At 40.3% G+C, this 18,288-nt stretch overlaps 1 protein-coding gene across 2 annotated transcripts in view; it reads left to right on the top strand.

Moving 5' to 3' along the window:
• Nucleotides 1-17,977, top strand: part of rasgrf2b (Ras protein-specific guanine nucleotide-releasing factor 2b) — a 103,238-nt gene extending 85,261 nt beyond the window's left edge. For both annotated transcript variants that reach the window (XM_057831536.1, XM_057831537.1), the window contains 5 exons: nt 862-1,059; nt 6,729-6,808; nt 6,893-7,010; nt 7,069-7,137; nt 11,960-17,977. In XM_057831536.1, the coding sequence (XP_057687519.1) occupies nt 862-1,059; nt 6,729-6,808; nt 6,893-7,010; nt 7,069-7,137; nt 11,960-12,052 (558 nt within the window). In that variant the 3' untranslated portion in view covers nt 12,053-17,977. The remainder of the gene's footprint in view (nt 1-861; nt 1,060-6,728; nt 6,809-6,892; nt 7,011-7,068; nt 7,138-11,959) is intronic.
• Nucleotides 17,978-18,288: the final 311 nt, after the last annotated feature.

Below are 18,288 nucleotides of genomic sequence, written 5' to 3' on the forward strand. Positions count from 1 at the left end.
GAACAGGAAGCGAGCGCATGTAAAGACACGCCCACCCCACACACGCACACACAGAGCAGCTGAGTGACAGAGGTGACAGCCTCCGCGCACATTTGTTGCTTGTGAAGAATTCAGAGGCTATGGCTGTATATAACCCCTTTTGTGCTCTTTATTGTGCGTTTTCAATTGTGGTTGAAAAAGTTTATGTGATTGTTTTTGATGATGTGCGGACGCTAACTGATTCATGCTAATCGTTTGTTATTGATGTATCAGCAGCTACTTGTAAACCCAAATTCAAATTGCTGTTATTGAAGATGAGACTGATGAGTGTGTGAGAGGCATTTTTCAAATGTCCCAAACTTCAAGAAAACACATTCATCAAGGTTTCCTGGGCTGTAACATCTCTATGCCAGCACGTCTGCTATAGGATGCATTCAGACTTTGCTAGAAGACGTACTCTGTACTTTTCAAACTAAATTTCCCGAGCCTCCAGGGTCATAGAACATTTTGGAAGACTTTTGCGTACTTGTGAGCAGGCACCATCATTAAAAAAAAATACATTGGGATAATGGTTAAAAAAAAAAACGGGAAGTTTGTCCTTGAAAGTTCTTAAAAGGTGTTTAAATTTGGCCATGAAAAGGTATACAAACCCCGCAACTCACACCCACTTTACACTCATTAACCCTTCAAGACAAGTAGTGCCTCTAACAGGCCGTTAATTAAAATGACCTAAGGAGTCATTTGCATTTCAGAAAGTAAGTACAATGCTATTCTGACCCTTAAAAATCCACATATACTTTATTTAAAATACAAGTGGTGGCCAAAAGTCCGAAAACAAAAAGGGATCTGGCATAGTTGTAATTTTGTTGCTTGTGTTCCTAGATGAGTAACCTGGTGGCATCACAGATCATGACCCACACAGACGTGGGATCCAGAGCCAGCTCCATCGAGAAGTGGGTGGCTGTAGCCGACATCTGCCGCTGCCTCAACAACTACAACGGTGTGCTGGAGATCACGTCGGCGCTTAATCGCAGTGCCATTTATCGCCTGAAAAAGACGTGGGCTAAAATCAGCAAACAGGTAAACAGATGTCACCCTCCATAACTTTTGACAGAAGTGGCAAATATGCTCAAGGGGCCTCAAAGTCTCACTGTCACCTCTGGGAGTAAATTACTCAATTGACATCTCGGGAAAGCTCCACCCCCCCTTAGTTACGGTTGCTATTCCGACAAGCTTCGCCACTCTAACGGCACAGCAATTGCAGGCAGAGATACATCCTGGAGTGTTTTAAGTGGTTTATTTTGGTGCAATACCAATGCGACATTTTCCAGATTGAGGCTAGTGGGTTTACAATATGCTGCAGATAGCTATATTTAAAATATAAAAAATGGTAGTAAGCTATCAAGGCAAAAGCGTACTGGTGGAACCCCATAGCAAAGCAAAATTGAAGATGAGATCTTGTTTATGTCTCATTTAAATCTCTGAGAAATGAATCAGCAATAATCGAGACCAGAGTGGTTTTCTGTTTTCTCAAATTTGTCTCATAGTGAGCATTACATGAGAAGGTCTTGAGAATAGTTCTACTGGCATGACTTTTTAATAAAGTCTCACAGTTGTCTCCTTTCAAGATCTCACCAAGAGACAACTATGAGTACTTGTGTCGATCTCAAATGTGTCTCAATTTTATCTCCTTACTTGGAATCACGATCTCAGTACTGTCTCAGTAAAAGATATGGATGAGCAAAGTATTTTATTTCTTCAACTTGCCTCAATGCTGCCTCTTTTACTGATCTCGCCAAGCAACCCTATATTGTGCCAGTCACAAATATTTCTCAATTTGATCTTTCCAGTCTGCAATTGCTCATTTTGGGTTTTCAAGATTCTTTCATTGTAAGAAAGAATAGTGTCTGCTCTGACATGTCCAGTCACATCTTAAATCATCTCATGCCAAAATCCGACAAAATATTATGATTGGTAAAATAATTAAATAACTGGTATCTGGTTCATTTGGTTCAACTTGTTCAATGTGAAAATTAGAGACGTGAACGAAAACTCAGCGCCGAAAACTATCGGCCACAACAAATGCATTATCGGTTTTTGGTTTCGAAGACCAAAAGTTTACCACAAAATAGTGTGAAGAACCTTAGTCCTCTTGTTTGACGATGTAATCAAAACAGGCAACACGCTGGCTGACGATGTCTCGCTAAAACTACTGGCTCACAGGCAACATGTCTGCGATTTGGAAGTTTTTTTTTTTTAAATATCAAAGAAATATATAAATTTGTAAATGAACCAAAATATAATAAATTTTCTTCATCGTTGCTACACGCTCTTTCTAAGTTGCTTTCCATTGATGTGCCGCGTCACAGCGAGCACAGTGCATCTGAGCCCGTACGTGATCACTGGTAGAGAAGTCGTTCCCAGAGGTTGTGAGTTCAACTCTCTGTCCTGATGAATTCATCTAAGTATCCTTGAGCAAGACACTGAACCCCTTGTTGTTGTGTCACCAGCAGGTAGATGAGGATATAGTATCAAAGCGCTTTGAGTGCCTGAAAGGTACTGTACAAGTATAACTCCATTTTTAATTAAGAGAATTTCTCTTCTCAAATATTGCTGAAATCTGGTTTTCTCAAATCAGTCTCCTTTGTCTCAATGATGTCTTTGCTCATTTTGACTCATCTAGGAGCATAAACTCAGAAACAAATAAGCAGAGAATGAGATAAATTTGAGATGATCAAATTCGTCTCACGAAATGAGATTAAGCAACAGATGTGTAGCAAATTTTTGCTATGGGACACTTAGAGCCTAGTAAAGGGTTGGGATACTAAGGTGTCCTTTCACAAAATATTACATGAAAAATAAAAACAAAATAAGTTCAAGGTGCTTATTAGGACGCTATATTTACTATAAAAAAGGAAGCAACACTTTAATGTTAGCGCAGTGAGCAGACTTTGAACAAGGGCATGAGCTTAACCAACTTTAACTAATTAAACATACACTTATAGGCTTATAGATGTTGTAGCGATGACATCCTAGTAAGATAAAATATTTGATAACAGGGACTACAACTTTGATGTACAGTTTTATGAATTTTCTTGCCTCTACTGAAGTATTTTAGGCGGACAGCTCGCTAGTAGGCCTCTGGCGTTAACTCAATCCTACCTTAAGAGAACACGTCTGTAAACTTGTTTCTTTTGTTGACATTTAGCTGGGAGTGACACCGTACATCCCAACTTTTTAATCCATCCGAATCCAGTTTTTTTTTTTTTTTTTTTTTTTTTTTTTTCCGAAAAAAACAAAAACACATTTATACTGATACACCTGGGGTTGATCATGGCATTTTACTGAAGACTGCTTTGACCAAGTGACAAATGAAGTTTTTCCAATGAAGAATTGTTGACAATGACATTGGAACCAAAACAACAAGCTATGGTTGCTAGCTCGTCGCCAAAAGTGCACCAGTAAAAACCTTATTTAAATATTTTCAGACAAATGATTCTTTTTTTCAATTGCTTTGCTTGCATCTGTAGCCCTTTTCACACACATATCCAGGGAAATTCCCGTGTAAAGTGACACGGGATTTACTTGCGTTGTTGCTTTCATGCATGTAGAGATGTCTCGAGAATGACGCTGGTTGGACACTTTCACAGACTTGTCCGGTGTTGCCCACTGGCGCTCTCTGTGCAAGGAGGGCTGCTGGCGCGATTTTATAACCTGGACATTATGTCATTTTGGTCTGCATCGGCTCTCAGAATGTTGGTCAAATCGTTTTTTGTTCCGGAGGGAGCGTTCCCGACATCGTAACTGCAGCCAATTTAAGCTCATCAAGACTGTATTAAGCCCAGGCGATCCAAGAGAAGGATGGAAGGAAGAATCCCGCTGGCTTAGGAAGGAAGTATCCCACTGGCTTTGTCTTGTTGTCTTATCTGCTCTCTGCCTATAGCTTAGGTTCATATTTTGTTGATCCTCGTCGACCTACTGTCACTGACCCATTGTGTTTTTCCCCCTTTTCCACAGTAGCAGACCCTAACATCAGCAACAAAATAAACCACATATTTCCAAAGATGGACAATAGACTTTCTTCCTTTGCTCTACGATCGCATAGCAAATAAATCTCGTTATGTTTTCAGTTTCATTAGCTATTTCCAGCTTGCTATGTTGATAATTGCGATGTTTGTATACTGCTTTTCGTCTTACTGAGAAGAGGGAGGAAGTGATGATCGGCTCCCGATGATATTTACGTCATCAGCCATCGTGCTGTGACCCGGGAATTTAACCCCAGCTATCACACACGCCGCTTCACAGTGAGAGTCCCGGACATTATATTAAGACGAGACCCATGAAGTGTCTGCATAATCTCTGTGTTAAGGAAATTGTCTCCATATGCAACTGCTGCACGGTTAAATCCCGCGATTTTCCCGGTGTTTTGGAGTGTGTGAAAGGGGCTATAAGCTGGTATCACTTTAATAGGCATAAATGTAAGATATTTATCATTCAGTTGGTGCCCGAGAGCCAATGTAAATGGATAGAAAGATACTGATTCTGTTTCGAACTCATTATTTGCACTGTGTGATGGTGATTCTACCTCCAGTTCAAGCTGTGGAATGGTGAGAATCTCTCCAGAATCATGACACTGGAGCGCCCAAGTACACATTTAATTTCCCTTGTGACTTTCCCAACAAAGCCCCACAACAATGAGACCAATGAGACTCTCAATTTCCTATTCTGACTCATCGCACGATAAAGTCAACGAGTCTCGACTACTTTTTTCCACTGACTCGTAGGCTACTGCCAGAATCCCTTTTGATGCATCATTGGTTTATACTATGCAGAGTAGGGGTGGGAAATCATTTCACGATATTCTACAATACAACAAATAGAAAAATGAGCTCTTTTCATCCGTCTGCTGTCAATTTCAATTAGTTTATCACCAGTAAACGTCCAATCTGTTTGAACACCTCTTCAAACGGATTGGACGTGCATGGGCTGTCAATGGCAGCCAATAAGTTAACTTTGCAGCATTTCAGGTACTTTACTGTTAACTTTGGGTCTCTTCCTGTTGATATAGGGTCAGTAATGGGTCACTTCCTTTTTATTTTTGGTCACTGAACAGGAATTTACCAGAGAATATCCCAAAATAACTAGCAATTGAACTGGGACTATAACAACATCAACAAAAAGTGACCTGTAAATGCTCCCTAAACTGGGAAGACTGGCTGTGAATGCTTTGGTTTCAGTGCCAATGTTTGCGCTAGATATTCAGTCCATTTTGACTGGGAGGCATATGAACATTTGCTCCCGAATGGGTCGAATGAACAAATGTTCATTTGCCCCATCCCATTCAAAATGAATTGGGCAGCTAGCGGCGTCAATGGTTAACTTAGTTAACTTAGACACTATTGTAGTGGAAAATTTTGGCAGCAACCTGTTGGTTCCTTTTTTTATTTATTTTTTAATCAGTGACACCTTTTTAGAACGATATACTGTATTAATTTTTGACGGGAGCACATCGATAACCTTTTGGGATACAAAGTATCACCATTTCGATGTATTGTCACCAGTGTTCTTATTTTTGTCAGCAGTGAGTAATCTAATTAATTTTTCCATCTTGGCAACGCCGTTACCATTACTGAGGATGTACAGGCGTGCGTTACTATGCGTTACTACATTGGTGAATGACATGAAAAATGTCAGACACAGAGAGAGCAAAGCGGGGGGGGGGGGGGGGTCGTGACGCGGTTGCAAACGCGATTCTAGATGGTTCGGAGCGTTAGCATAGCATTCGCGTTCTCGCCAGCATTTAGCGTGGCAAGTGTCATGTTAAACGCTCGGGAAACTTTTTATATACAGTTCGTGGCGTTCAGATGGGTACAATTAAGTGAAAATAATAGATTGTTTTCCTGTTCAGTATGCATTATCATCACCAAGTGGTTTTTTTTTTTTTAATCCAAACAACAATAGCAAAGATGGAAGAGGGAAGAGATTCAAGCCTCCCCTGCATATTGGGGAAAAAAAAAAAAAAAATATATATATATATATATATATATATATATATATATATATATATATATATATATATATATATATTAGGGGTGTGATGGTATGCACAAGTCACGGTCCAGTACGACAGGAAGAACGCTTTTCTCTCACAGTGTTTGAAAGTTAGTTTGTATACAATTACTCTTATATAGGTGAAATTTTAAAAAATAATGGTGTGATATAGGGTGACCTATGTTTTTATTTTGAATTAGAGGGTTCAATTCAATACGTTACTACAAACATTAGAGCTGTCCCAACTAGTTGACATAGTTGACGTCATCGATGACGTAAATAAATGAAGTAATTTGTAACTGTAATTAATTTTTTAAATTAAGATGAACAACACTGATGGTCACACCCTAATGCAGAGGCAAACCGCTACAATTTTTTTTTTTTTTTTTGCACAATTTCATTGGTAATGAGTTTTTATAATTGATTTTTGAATACCTTTTGGCAAGATGCAATCATTTAATTACCGTGGAAAACTGTTGGGCTTTAATAAACATTAGCCTTTGCAGGTATTATTGGAATAAGATTTGTTTCTCTTTAGAAATGGCTTCCACCCAGGGGAAAATGGATGTGATTAGAAAAACAGAGAAACTGCACAAAGGCAATTGCATACAATGTTTACCATTTGCTCCTGGTGGACTTGTGATCATCAATGAAGCCCACTGATTTCCTAACATACTTCATGTTCTACTGCTGCACAGACTAGAGCACTGATGGATAAACTGCAGAAAACCGTGTCCTCTGAGGGAAGGTTTAAAAATCTGAGAGAGACCTTAAAAAAGTAAGCCTCATCGATCGTCGCCGTACAAGATTTCAGTCATGATCCTGGTCTCGTTCAGCTGCTCTTACCTGTTTGTCGCCTCAGTTGCAACCCTCCGTGTGTGCCCTACTTGGGAATGTATCTGACGGACTTGGCCTTCATTGAGGAGGGAACGCCAAACTTCACTGAAGAAGGACTTGTCAACTTTTCCAAAATGAGAATGGTACAAAAAGTGAAACGCTGCCTATACATCCAGATGCCTGATACTCGTTTCTTTCTAGATTTCACACATTATCAGAGAGATCCGGCAGTTCCAGCAGACGCCCTACAGGATAGAGCATCAAGTTAAGGTATGTGATCATCATTATAATCATACCGTACCTTGACTTTCCGTGGGAACTCATTTGACCTCTTCCATCCCATTCCCTTCATTTTTGTTGCCTTGCAGGCACTGTTGTTTTTGGCAGCCCTTTTAATATCCGTCTTAAGGTGCTTTCACACTAGCACTGTTTGGTCTGTTTTAAACGGACCAGAGTCCTTTTTCTCAGATAGTCGGCTTCGTTTTGTAAATGTGAACGCGCATTCAAACTCTAGTTTGGTCCAAACAAACGAACCCTGGTCCGCTCAAAAATCGTGGGTTTCGGTCCACTTTAAGCGCATCCTGCTTCACTTGTGAATGTAAGCGGACCAGGGTGCACTTATGCTACATTACTACCAGCAGCTGTGACGCTCAAAGCTCCATCTCCTCCAAGGAGGGAGGTATTTCCTTTTCCAAATGTGTCCAATCAATGAATGATCTCCTCCAAGGAGGGAGGTATTTCCTTTTTCCAAATGTGTCCAATCAATGAATTCGTCTATCGTCCACGTGATGCTACTCGGAAAGTTTGGATGGCGCAGTGTCAATAAGGAACCTTTTCAACAAGGCATTTGCAAGTGTTGTTGCGAGGTAGCTCTCCAACTGGAGCCAGGTCCTCTTGGTCTAATGTGAAAGTGCCCTTAGTCTTCGTCCTTTGGACGAAATACTTATTCGTCTTAGTCATAATAGTCATCTCAAAATGTGTTAGTCTTCATCTAGCTTTCGTCGATGAATACTCAAAAATTTTATATCAAGTTTTAGCTGAGGAATACTCAGTTATTGCTGTCAAGCAATTAAAATTTTCATCGCATTTTTCACATTTAAATTGGAGTTAACTCGCACTTTTTTTGGGGTAAAAAAAAAAATCAATTTTTTTTTTCTGTTCCGTTAGTTTATCAAATTTTAATACTAATGCTGTCAAGCTATTAAAAGAGTAATCACATTCAGTCCATTTTTACCTCACGATTAATCGCATTTTGTTGTAATTTTTTTCAATGTCAAAATAATGATGTATTTTAAGTTTTAAATACACCAATTAGCACTGGAGTTGATCAATGTGCTTACATAATTCAAATTTAAGCAACATGAGAAACCAGAGTTGGGCAACTTTACACTTATAAAGATAAATTAAACATCCAATATCCCCAAATCACTTAAAATAAAACAGCGCGCGAAGGAAACGTCATTAGCATGACCACTCAAAGTTCTGAGATAATAGTTAGAGCCCAGGTCCTGCATGGAGTTTCCATTTTATTTTTTTGGTACAATCTATACCACCGATTTTATTTTATATATCTTCATTTGTTTACTTTACATTTCTATATACATGTATACTTTAATTAAAGTTATCACTTGTTATCATTAGTTTAAAGGGTATGTCAACCCCTGGGGAAATGTTAATATTCCATCATTTATCCATAAACTCATGCCTTTTGTATTCATATATTGCCACTTCGTGTAATTACACACAAGAAAATGAGAGAAATTTGGATCGATTGTCAAGCTAAAACGACCGGCGCCCGAGATCTGGCAAATTGTGTGCGTGACGTCATTACAAGTGAAGAGAGTGCCACCGGCCACTAGGAGGGCAGCGCCTGTCTGCATCAATATAATTACTTCTAGTGAGGGGAGAATTAGGGATGTTTTGAGCTGTTTATGCTGTTGCATTGTGTTCGTCCTGCACATATTCCAGGTTCCCTCATGAAGAAACACCCCTCGTTGTCAATAAAAGAGAATTCAGAATTGACAGTGAGGGGTGTTTCTTCAACAAGAAAAAGGCTCAGTGCTTTATTATTGAATGGCGGCGATGATGGCGGACAATTTCGTTTCTAGTTTCAGCGACGAATCCGACGTAGAAGGACATAACGAATGTTCATCTAATGGTGACGAGGAGAGTTACGAAGCTTTAATTGGTGTTTTAGGTTACCAATTTGAGCCCAAACGAACGCCAATGCAGCGTAATGAAACGGTCATTGAGGGGAGCAGTGACACTGATGAAACATCGTCAGCAGATCGTGTGGGGAAACACCGAATGATTTGTTTTGCATTTCTTTTTGTGAAGCTGATACACCGTGACCGCAAAATAAAGTAATGTATAGAATAATTATCATTTATTGCGCTATCATAGCTTTTCGCTCTGCCAACAGACACAAATATGAATGGGATCAGAGGATTTGTTCTATATATTTTACGAGCGATAATTTATACATGTGTCCAGTCCTGTATCCAATGCGTGATATTTTTTAATTATAAAAGAGTATTCACTCTGGCCATTTCGAGCTTGGCTGCTCCCCTCCTTTGCTTAGCCTTCGCCTCGTTTGCCAGTCATCGTCCTCTTTCTTGATATCTCGGGACTGTTAGGTGGCTGCGCGTGTATGGTGGGCACCGCATCTGCTTTGAGCAGCAATCTTTTAGCAAAACCCGATTTCACTTGTCCATAGTTCGAGAAGCTTTCAGGTAGAAAATGCACACCACAGTGCCGGAGGCTCCGCTGGGTCTAGAAAATTAGCCCTCTTTGCACGGACGAACTTTACCCATTGTCTGCGTAGTCCAGCTTTTTTTTTCCGCTTTCGGGAACTCATGGATACTACATTCCAATAAATAGCTATTTGTACACCACATAGCACAGCAGTTTTGAACCATTTTAGTGATGTTTTGGTCAAACAAACCCGAACGCTACTCTCTCGTCGATAAAAAACAATGGTACCTGGCTCCGCCTAGACTTTCATTCACTTGCAGTGACGTCCCCGCCCCATTCGGCTTTTCCGGAACACTTTCGGAAATGTTCGTCATTTTCGATCTTTTTTCGATAATTGCTCATTAATGTAATTGATTTGTTTGTTAACTTTATCAATATTTGTTATCTTGGCACATAACGGTTCTATTGATGTCTCACACCCCCTTTGCGTTTTCATACCCTTTAATATTACTCATGATTTAAAAAAAAAAAACATTGTGAAGAATTACATAAAATGATCAAACTTAACAAAATAATTGTCGTCCAAAGCATATATAGAGTGCCACATTTTGGGTTAAAATGCCAAAGTTACCTTTGCCTGAGGACTTGGATTTCCCCCTGATCCTCCGTGTCGTTATGCTCAAAAATGGTGAGCTCCAGGCATCTGTAAAAGGAGCGCGAAATGCCTGGAGCCGCCATGCTAGAGGTTCTCGTGGTGCTTGAAAACATTAAATAAATTTCATTCAACGTGTTCATGCAATGCTCAATTAGGGATGTTAAGATCGCATATTTTTGCATCCGAGTCCAATTTTGTGAATATGTTGATACCGAGTTGGTTTTATTTGAATAAAAGTTCCAAACGTGTTACAGTACTGTACTTTTTACAGTACTTCCTCTTCCGTTTTTTCCGGGAGTATTGTGGAGTATAAAATTTTTATATATTTTTGTATCTTTTGGCAATGTCATTGTATTTCTGGATTATTTTGTCACTTTTTAGCCCTTAAAAAGTTAAAAAATATATAAATTAACCCTGAACGATATTGGAAAAAATTGACATCACGATATATATTGCCATGGCTCCACACTTAGTTTTTGCCTTGGTTGCACTGGTGCGACTAACTTTTTTCTTAAGATGCACCAGCACAAAACGTAGGTACACCCACATTTTTCATTGCATCACCTTTAACTTTTAATCACTCTCCATAACATTCATTCATTTGACCGCTAATCCTCACGAGGGTCACAGGGGTGCTGCAGACTATCACTGCTAACTAGTCTAGGCAGAAGGCGGGGTACACCCTGAACAGGTGGCCTGCCAGTCGCAGGGCAGATATGGACAACCATTCAGGTACACACTCACAACTGCTGATAATTTGGAGTGTTCAATCAGCATACCACGCAAGTTTTTTTGAGATGTGGCAGGAACCCGGAGAAAACCCACACAGGTACGGAAAGAACATGGAAACTCCAAATAGGAAGGCCGGAGCAGGGATTGGACCCACGATCACAGAACTGTGAGGTGGATGTCTCACTGTGCCGCTGTCATAATGTGAATTATTGTTGAACAAGAATAACGTAGAAGAACATCTTTGTTAAATGCTTCATTGAGCGAGTCCACTCAAATTCACTCACGCTTTGACGCTCACACTGCGGAGAACAGCCTCTGGACAATGAAGATATACTAAACGATGACAAACACCTTTCTGCCTTTGATCGTAGAGCTACCGTTCCTTCTCTCACTAGATCAAAGCAACAAACCTGTCAATCATCGTTAACTTTAACTACCAAATGCCAGCTGGACTTGTGACGAAAAAGCAACAGGTGGGAGGGCAAGAGGCTGTACAAGCACGAAGCAGAATTTTTATTATATATATATATATTTTTTTTTTTATTAAAAACCCGATCCTTTAATCCGATTCCAATCCATTGAAAAATGGCGCGATCGGCCCGATTTCCCATCACGCGATCGGATCGGTACATCCCTAAGCTTAAATGAATGCCACAATCCTCCTCAGTGTGACACATTTTGGCATGTACTACATCTCGGGCAGGCCGAGAGCTGCAAATCCATTGCTGTATTTTCATCCAAACATGATCGAATATGACCATAATGGATCGCGCCAAGTTGCCAGGCAGGTTGACGCTCATCAACGCGCCCTATTTTGGCCATCAAAATCAGGCTAACTACATATGCAATAAGAAAATATCACAAACTGTAAACATATGACGAAAACCATGGCGCATTTTTGCCTCTTTGTCGTCCCGTCAGATGAAAACCGTCATTCGTCTCATTATGTTTTAGTCTCCATAACGATGTTTTCATTATCGTCATCGTTGATGAAAACAACAATGCTTGCAGGTAACACAGTACCTCCTGGATAAGACTCTGATCATGGACGAAGACACCCTCTACGACCTCTCACTGAAGATTGAACCTAGGCTTCCTGCCTGATCGCTAGCGGCCCCCATTGGGCAAGCCGGAGCCTGATGAACTAGGACCCTCCGACCAAGTCTGCGCTACCGTGCGATCTCGTGCAACTGCCTGAAGAAGAAGCCCAGGAAATGTTTTGCAGACTGGGAACAGAATGACCGATGGTCCTCAAGAATGGCGTGAGATAAATGAGGTTGAAGGTTTTAAGGAAAGAGCATAAGGTGCTGCTACCTCCTCTCGCGGTTCCTCGGAGCGGCACCACTCGGTGGAGGGAGTGGATCGATTGAAATGTAGCATACAGAGAGAGCGGGACAGCCAGATAGCATTTCCGTGTCAGCGTATGTATTGTGTTGCGCCTCGTCCTTGTGCCACTGAAAAATGCTTTCGCCTGAATTTGCATGATTTCAGCTTGGGGTGTAAATGTCTACATGGCCTTCAGGTTCATCTGACTCCTTCTACTTAGTACTAAGGCTTGCATGCCTTAACTCATTGGCTGCCATTCACGGCGATAGACGGCCAGTCTTGGAAGTGGGAGAGCTGACAGTGATCCTTCACCGACAGCTATCTCAGTTCTTATGGATTGGACGTATATCCCTCTCAATAATGAATTAGTCATTTTTCTGGCTGGATCGCAACACTCATCTTTAAATTCCCTGTAAAGTGAAAATGACTTGTGAATTGAAACTAGGAATGGGTTTACTAACAATTTAAAATTGCGCAGAATAATGGATGATACTCAAAGGCAACTTGCGACTGACATTCAAATACGTATACCACTAGTGCCATTTTAGCCACGAAAAAAATAAATGAATATATACTGTAACGCAATGGGTTCTATTTTGGTTAACACAGATATAGACTATATCACATTACTCATAAGAATATATCAAATAATTTATGATACAGTATATGTAAAACAAATTGAAATGAACTATGGCCGCCTGATGAGCGCACATGCCCTCTACTGGCCATCTTGGAACCTACAGGCAACAACAACTCTGCAATTGTTTAATCTAATTAATCAGCCCTGAGACAAAAAATTAAAACCTGGGCTCTGAGGATCAATGTCGATACGTCCCCAGACAAAACCTATCAAATTTCATTCTAATCCAACCATGAATAACGGAGGAGTAGCAATTTTAGTTATTGTCCACATCCAAGAAGAACTACATTTAAACAAGTTAGATCTTGAGCCCTCTCTCCAGCTGGTCTAAAAATATTGCAGACTGTTGAGGCACAGAGGCCTCAGAGTAGTGATTACACTCCTTTGTATGATGTGATAATACTGCTACCCGGTGGCCGATGCAGGCACAAAAAGAGCAATATTTAAAAAATGAATTCAAGCATTTAATCTTTATTCTATTCAATTACATTGTATTTAATTACAGTGAAAAAAATAAGTATTTGAACACCCTGCTATTTTGCAAGTTTTCCCACTTAGAAATCATGGATTATTATAAAATAATAAATAAATAAATAAAGATAATTATGAAATTGTCATTGCAGGTGCATGTCCACTGTGAGAGAAATAATCTAAAAAGAAAAGTCCAGAAATCACAATGCATGATTTTTTAACTATTTATGTGATACAGCTGCAAATAAGTATTTGAACACCTGTCTATCAGCTATAATTCTGATCCTGAAAGACCTGTTAGTCCGCCTATTAAAAGTCCACCTCCACTCCATGTATTATCATGAATCAGATGCACTTGTTTGAGGTCGACAGCAGCATAAAGACACCCGTCCACCCCATTCACTCAGTAATACTCAAACTTGTAACATGGTCAAGACCAAAGAGCTGTCCTAAGACACCACAGACAAAATTGTTCACCTCCAAAAGGCTGGAAAGGGCTACGAAGCAATTGCCAAGCAGCTTGGTGAAAAAGGTCCACTATTGGAGCGATCATTAGAAAATGGAAGAAGCTAAACATGACTGTCAATCTCAATCGGACTGGATGCCCATGTAAAATATCACCTCATGGGGTCTCAATGATCCTAAGAAAGGTGAGGAATCAGCCCAGAACTACACGACAGGAGTTGGTCAATGATCTGAAAAGACCTGGGACCATTGTTTCCAAAGTTACTGTTGGTAATACACTAAGACGTTATGGTTTGAAATCATGCATGGCACGGAATGTTTCCCTGTTTAAACCAGCGCGTTTCAAGTCCCGTCTTAAGTTTGTCTATAACCATTCGGATGGTGCAGAGGAGTCATGGGAGCAAGTTTTGTGGTCAGATTAGAGTACAATAGAACTTTTTGGTCATAATTCCACCAACCGTGTTTGGAGGAAAAAGAATGACTAGTACTAGCTCAAGAGCACCATCGCTACTGTGAAGCATGGCGGTGGTAGCATGATGCTTGGGGGGTGTTTTTCTACGCATGGGACAGGACCAGTGTTGTTAATAACGGCGTTAGAATATAACGGCGTTATTTTTTTCAGTAGTGAGTAATCTAATTAATTACTTTTCTCATCTTGGCAACTCCGTTACCGTTACTGAGGCGGGAAAGGCGTGCGTTACTATGCGTTACTATTGGTTCAATGACGGGAGAAAAGTCAGACGGACTCATGGAGACGAGAGAGCAGAGCAGGAGTGGAGAGGAGTCAAGGGAGTTGTGACGCTGTTGCAAACGCGGTGCTAGGTCGCTCCAATAATATCTGACTGTAGCCGATAGCCTACAAACTACGCCCACATGATGCTACTGAAGATATCACTTATTATAGAACTAGATGCAAATGGCAGACACGGCAGCATTAGCAACATGTATAAAGAACTAGATGCGTTAGTAAACAGCCGCCATCTTAAAGCTGTTGACCTCTCAGAAAGGCTCTGTTGTAGAGAAACTTCCTAGAGAATCTAAGTGGCTTTATTGAAGATGCTCCTAAATCGGCAAAATCTTGACTTAAATCCATCTCTAAATGATGAAAGTTTTAAAACTTCCACATGTCGAAAGTAGACAGAAGGGAACTAATGCAATAACGGGAGCAATTTTAACAACTTTAACGGTTGATTCACAACATTAAATGACTTCCATAGCAAAGGTTACTCTCTAGTTATCGCAATATCCACAATACCCCTGTGTCTGGTTAAGTTTAGGGTAAAGAATTGGGCTAGGGCCAATTGTCCCAAGAACCCTTTAAACTTCACATTGTGTCACCTGTTTTGTTGTTTTTTTTTGGGGGGGGGTAGAGAAAAAAACCATGAAAATTATCACCGGTTACTTTGCCAAGTAACTAATTACTCTTACATTCAGGTAATAGAGTTACTAACAAAATTATTTTTTGGGAGAAGTCATTTATAACTGTCATTACTTTTTCATGTAAGATTAACAACACTGGACAGGACGAGTGGACTGTATTAAAGAGAGGATGACTGGGGCCCTTTATTGTGAGATTTTGGGGAACAATCTCCTTCCTTCAGTCAGAGCATTGAAGGTGGGTCGGCATGGGTCTTCCAACATGACAATGACCCGAAGCGCACAGCCAGGAAAACCAAGGAGTGGCTCTGCAAGAAGGTTCTAGCATGGCTTAGCCAGTCTCCAGACCTAAACCCAATAGAAAACCTTTGGAAGGAGCTCGAACTCCATGTTTCTCGGTTACAGCCCAGAAACCTGATTGATGGGTGGGGCGAGATCCCTCCTGCAGTGTGTGCAAACCTGTTGAAAAACTACAGGAAACGTTTGACCTCTGTAATTACAAACAAAGGCTACTGTACCAAATATTAACATCCGTTTTCCCAGGTGTTCAAATACCTATTTCTAGCTGTATCACACAAATACGTTGTTTAAAAAAAAGCATACATTGCTAATTCTTGATTTTTCTTTTTTTATTATCTCGCTCACAGTGGACATGCACCTACAATGAAAATTTCAGATCCCTCCATGATTTCTAAGTGGGAGAACTTGCAAAATAGCAGGGTGTTCAATTAAATTTTTTCTTCACTGTGTGCTTTTTTAAAACATGAAATACTGTGATTTATTGTGTTATTTTCCTTTATTTCTTTTTAACCTGTTTGGTGGTGATAGTAAAGATGGCGATGTATTAATTGCATTTCTTCTTACCCCATTCACTGCCTATGATATCAACAGAAATGCAATTCATTTTGACTGGGACACTATAATCCCAGTTATTTAGGCGTCTGTTGCCGTCAATGGCAATCGGTAAGCCAAAAGCGGAAGGTGATTTTGTTTTGATCATGAGAAATTATAAGCATGCGATCTCAAGGCACCACAATTTAGAAATTTTGAAATCTTTACAGGGTCTTTAAAGATAATTTGGTATTTTTATAGAAGGGATAAGTATAGTGTGAGAGAAAGGAAGAGAAAAAGATTGTTATCAATGAGAATGAGAAATTTTGGAAAATAATTAGTAGATTTTTCTTTTTTAACGTGGCCGTCAAATATATTATCAATCATGTAAATCCACTATCGATCAGAAAAAAAAAAGTTGATCCCTCTCCGATTCCCGTTCTGGTAAGCATGTTCGTGCCACCACTGATATGCCAATTGCGCCCTCTTGTGTTGTAATAAGATCTGCTATCCCCAAAGCTTGTGCGTTTATTGTGCATTTTGAATCCATGTTTTTACTTGGACAGCCTGCCACATTGTGACGCAGTAGGCCGGCAAACGTTTGCACTCTTGGAAATTTAGCTTTGCTTCAGTGACGCTATGACGCATTTGTCAATGTTTGTTGTTTTATTTTAATTAATACTTCCTGGGGTCGTAAATGTGACTCCACATTAATTGAGAAAGATCTTATGTTGTTATGCTGTGAATAATTGACTGTCTCGCGTCTCTATGGCTCTTCTGTGTTGCAGAGCCAGAAATTTGTTGTAAAAATACACATAAAAAGGGAGGGCAGGGGTCAAAGTCGTTTGAATGTTTTAAAAAATGTAGCATTTAAATAATCAAACTGTGTTTTCTGTATTGCTCCTATGACGAACATAGCTGTCCTGCATGTACACAACAGCTGCATGTTGTGCATGTCTGACTGGTCTGGTCTCTTTGCTTTTCTAGATTACTAGGTTCTCTCTGTGTAGCTGTCAGGAGGCACATGTGTTTGTTCTAAACAATCCTGTTCTGCTTTTTGCACAGCACTTTGCCATTTCAAGTGCCAGTTGTACTGTACATGCCGGCGGAGGACAACTGGATGCTGTGTTTGTAATGTAAAAGTCCTATTTTCATGTTTGAGTGTTTGCTACTACTATCTACGTCTGCATTTTTCACTCGCTGGTGCAGGGGAAAATAAATCAACATGCCTTACGTGTTGGAGTTTTTTAAACATTCACTGCTTTTCGTACATTCTAGTAGGTACATTCTTAATTCTACCAATCTGATTGAGCTGACAGCAGTGGCTGTTCCTGGCATGGGCAGGCTGGGCGGTTGCCCGGGGCACCAGGGGGTGCAAATGTACTGCCACGTTTTGACATGGGTCTTACAGCGGCCCAGAGTACTCACCTTCCACGCTCCACATTGCCTTCAGCACCCCTCCATCCACACCCCTTTTTGGTGCCTTCTGTGTCTCATGATGCAGAAAAGGGGATCAAGGTTATTATTTTTGTTATTAGGGCTTTTGAGAGTTAAGTTTGGGTTACGGTTGTTGAAAGCAGGGGGTGCGGAAGGCGGAAGACGAAGCTTGATAGGGTTACTCGTTGAAAGCAGGGGGCGCGAAAGGTGAGTACTGAACCCTTCTCCATGTTGGACGGCAACATTGTTGACAGTAGGTGACAGAAGAGGAGCTATGAATTCATGGTAGTCCATTTAATGACGGTCGCAAGTCATCTTAAAGCCCAATAAGGAAACAGTGTTGAGAATTCTATGGCTATTTGTTTAAGAAAATTATATGAATGTGCTTGTATTACCATGTGAACAAAATACATTGTGCAATAGGGATAATTTGCTCTTAATTTTATTTAGAAATTATAGCTTTACTACAGTGTTCGGCTTTAAAGAAAGAAATGGGGGGCGGGGGGGGGTACGTGAGATGACTGATAGGCCGTGTGTTTTCCTATGTGCAACTGAAACAAAAATAAATTCGTTTAAATTACATTGTATTTATTTTTAACATTTTTTAATATTGTATTACGACATAATAACCGTAATCGTAACCCTGGCATATCGAGGTTCATACATTAGTATCGTGAGTTTAAGGGTAGCGTCCCATCCCTAGCTATATGCCCCCTCCCAGCCGCTGCTCAACCAATCGTCTCAAGCGGAAGGTGAATGATTCTCAGCTAGGCACCTCCCCACCCCCACCCGC

This window comes from Corythoichthys intestinalis, chromosome 3, assembly GCF_030265065.1.
Source record: "Corythoichthys intestinalis isolate RoL2023-P3 chromosome 3, ASM3026506v1, whole genome shotgun sequence".
Lineage (NCBI taxonomy): Eukaryota > Metazoa > Chordata > Actinopteri > Syngnathiformes > Syngnathidae > Corythoichthys > Corythoichthys intestinalis.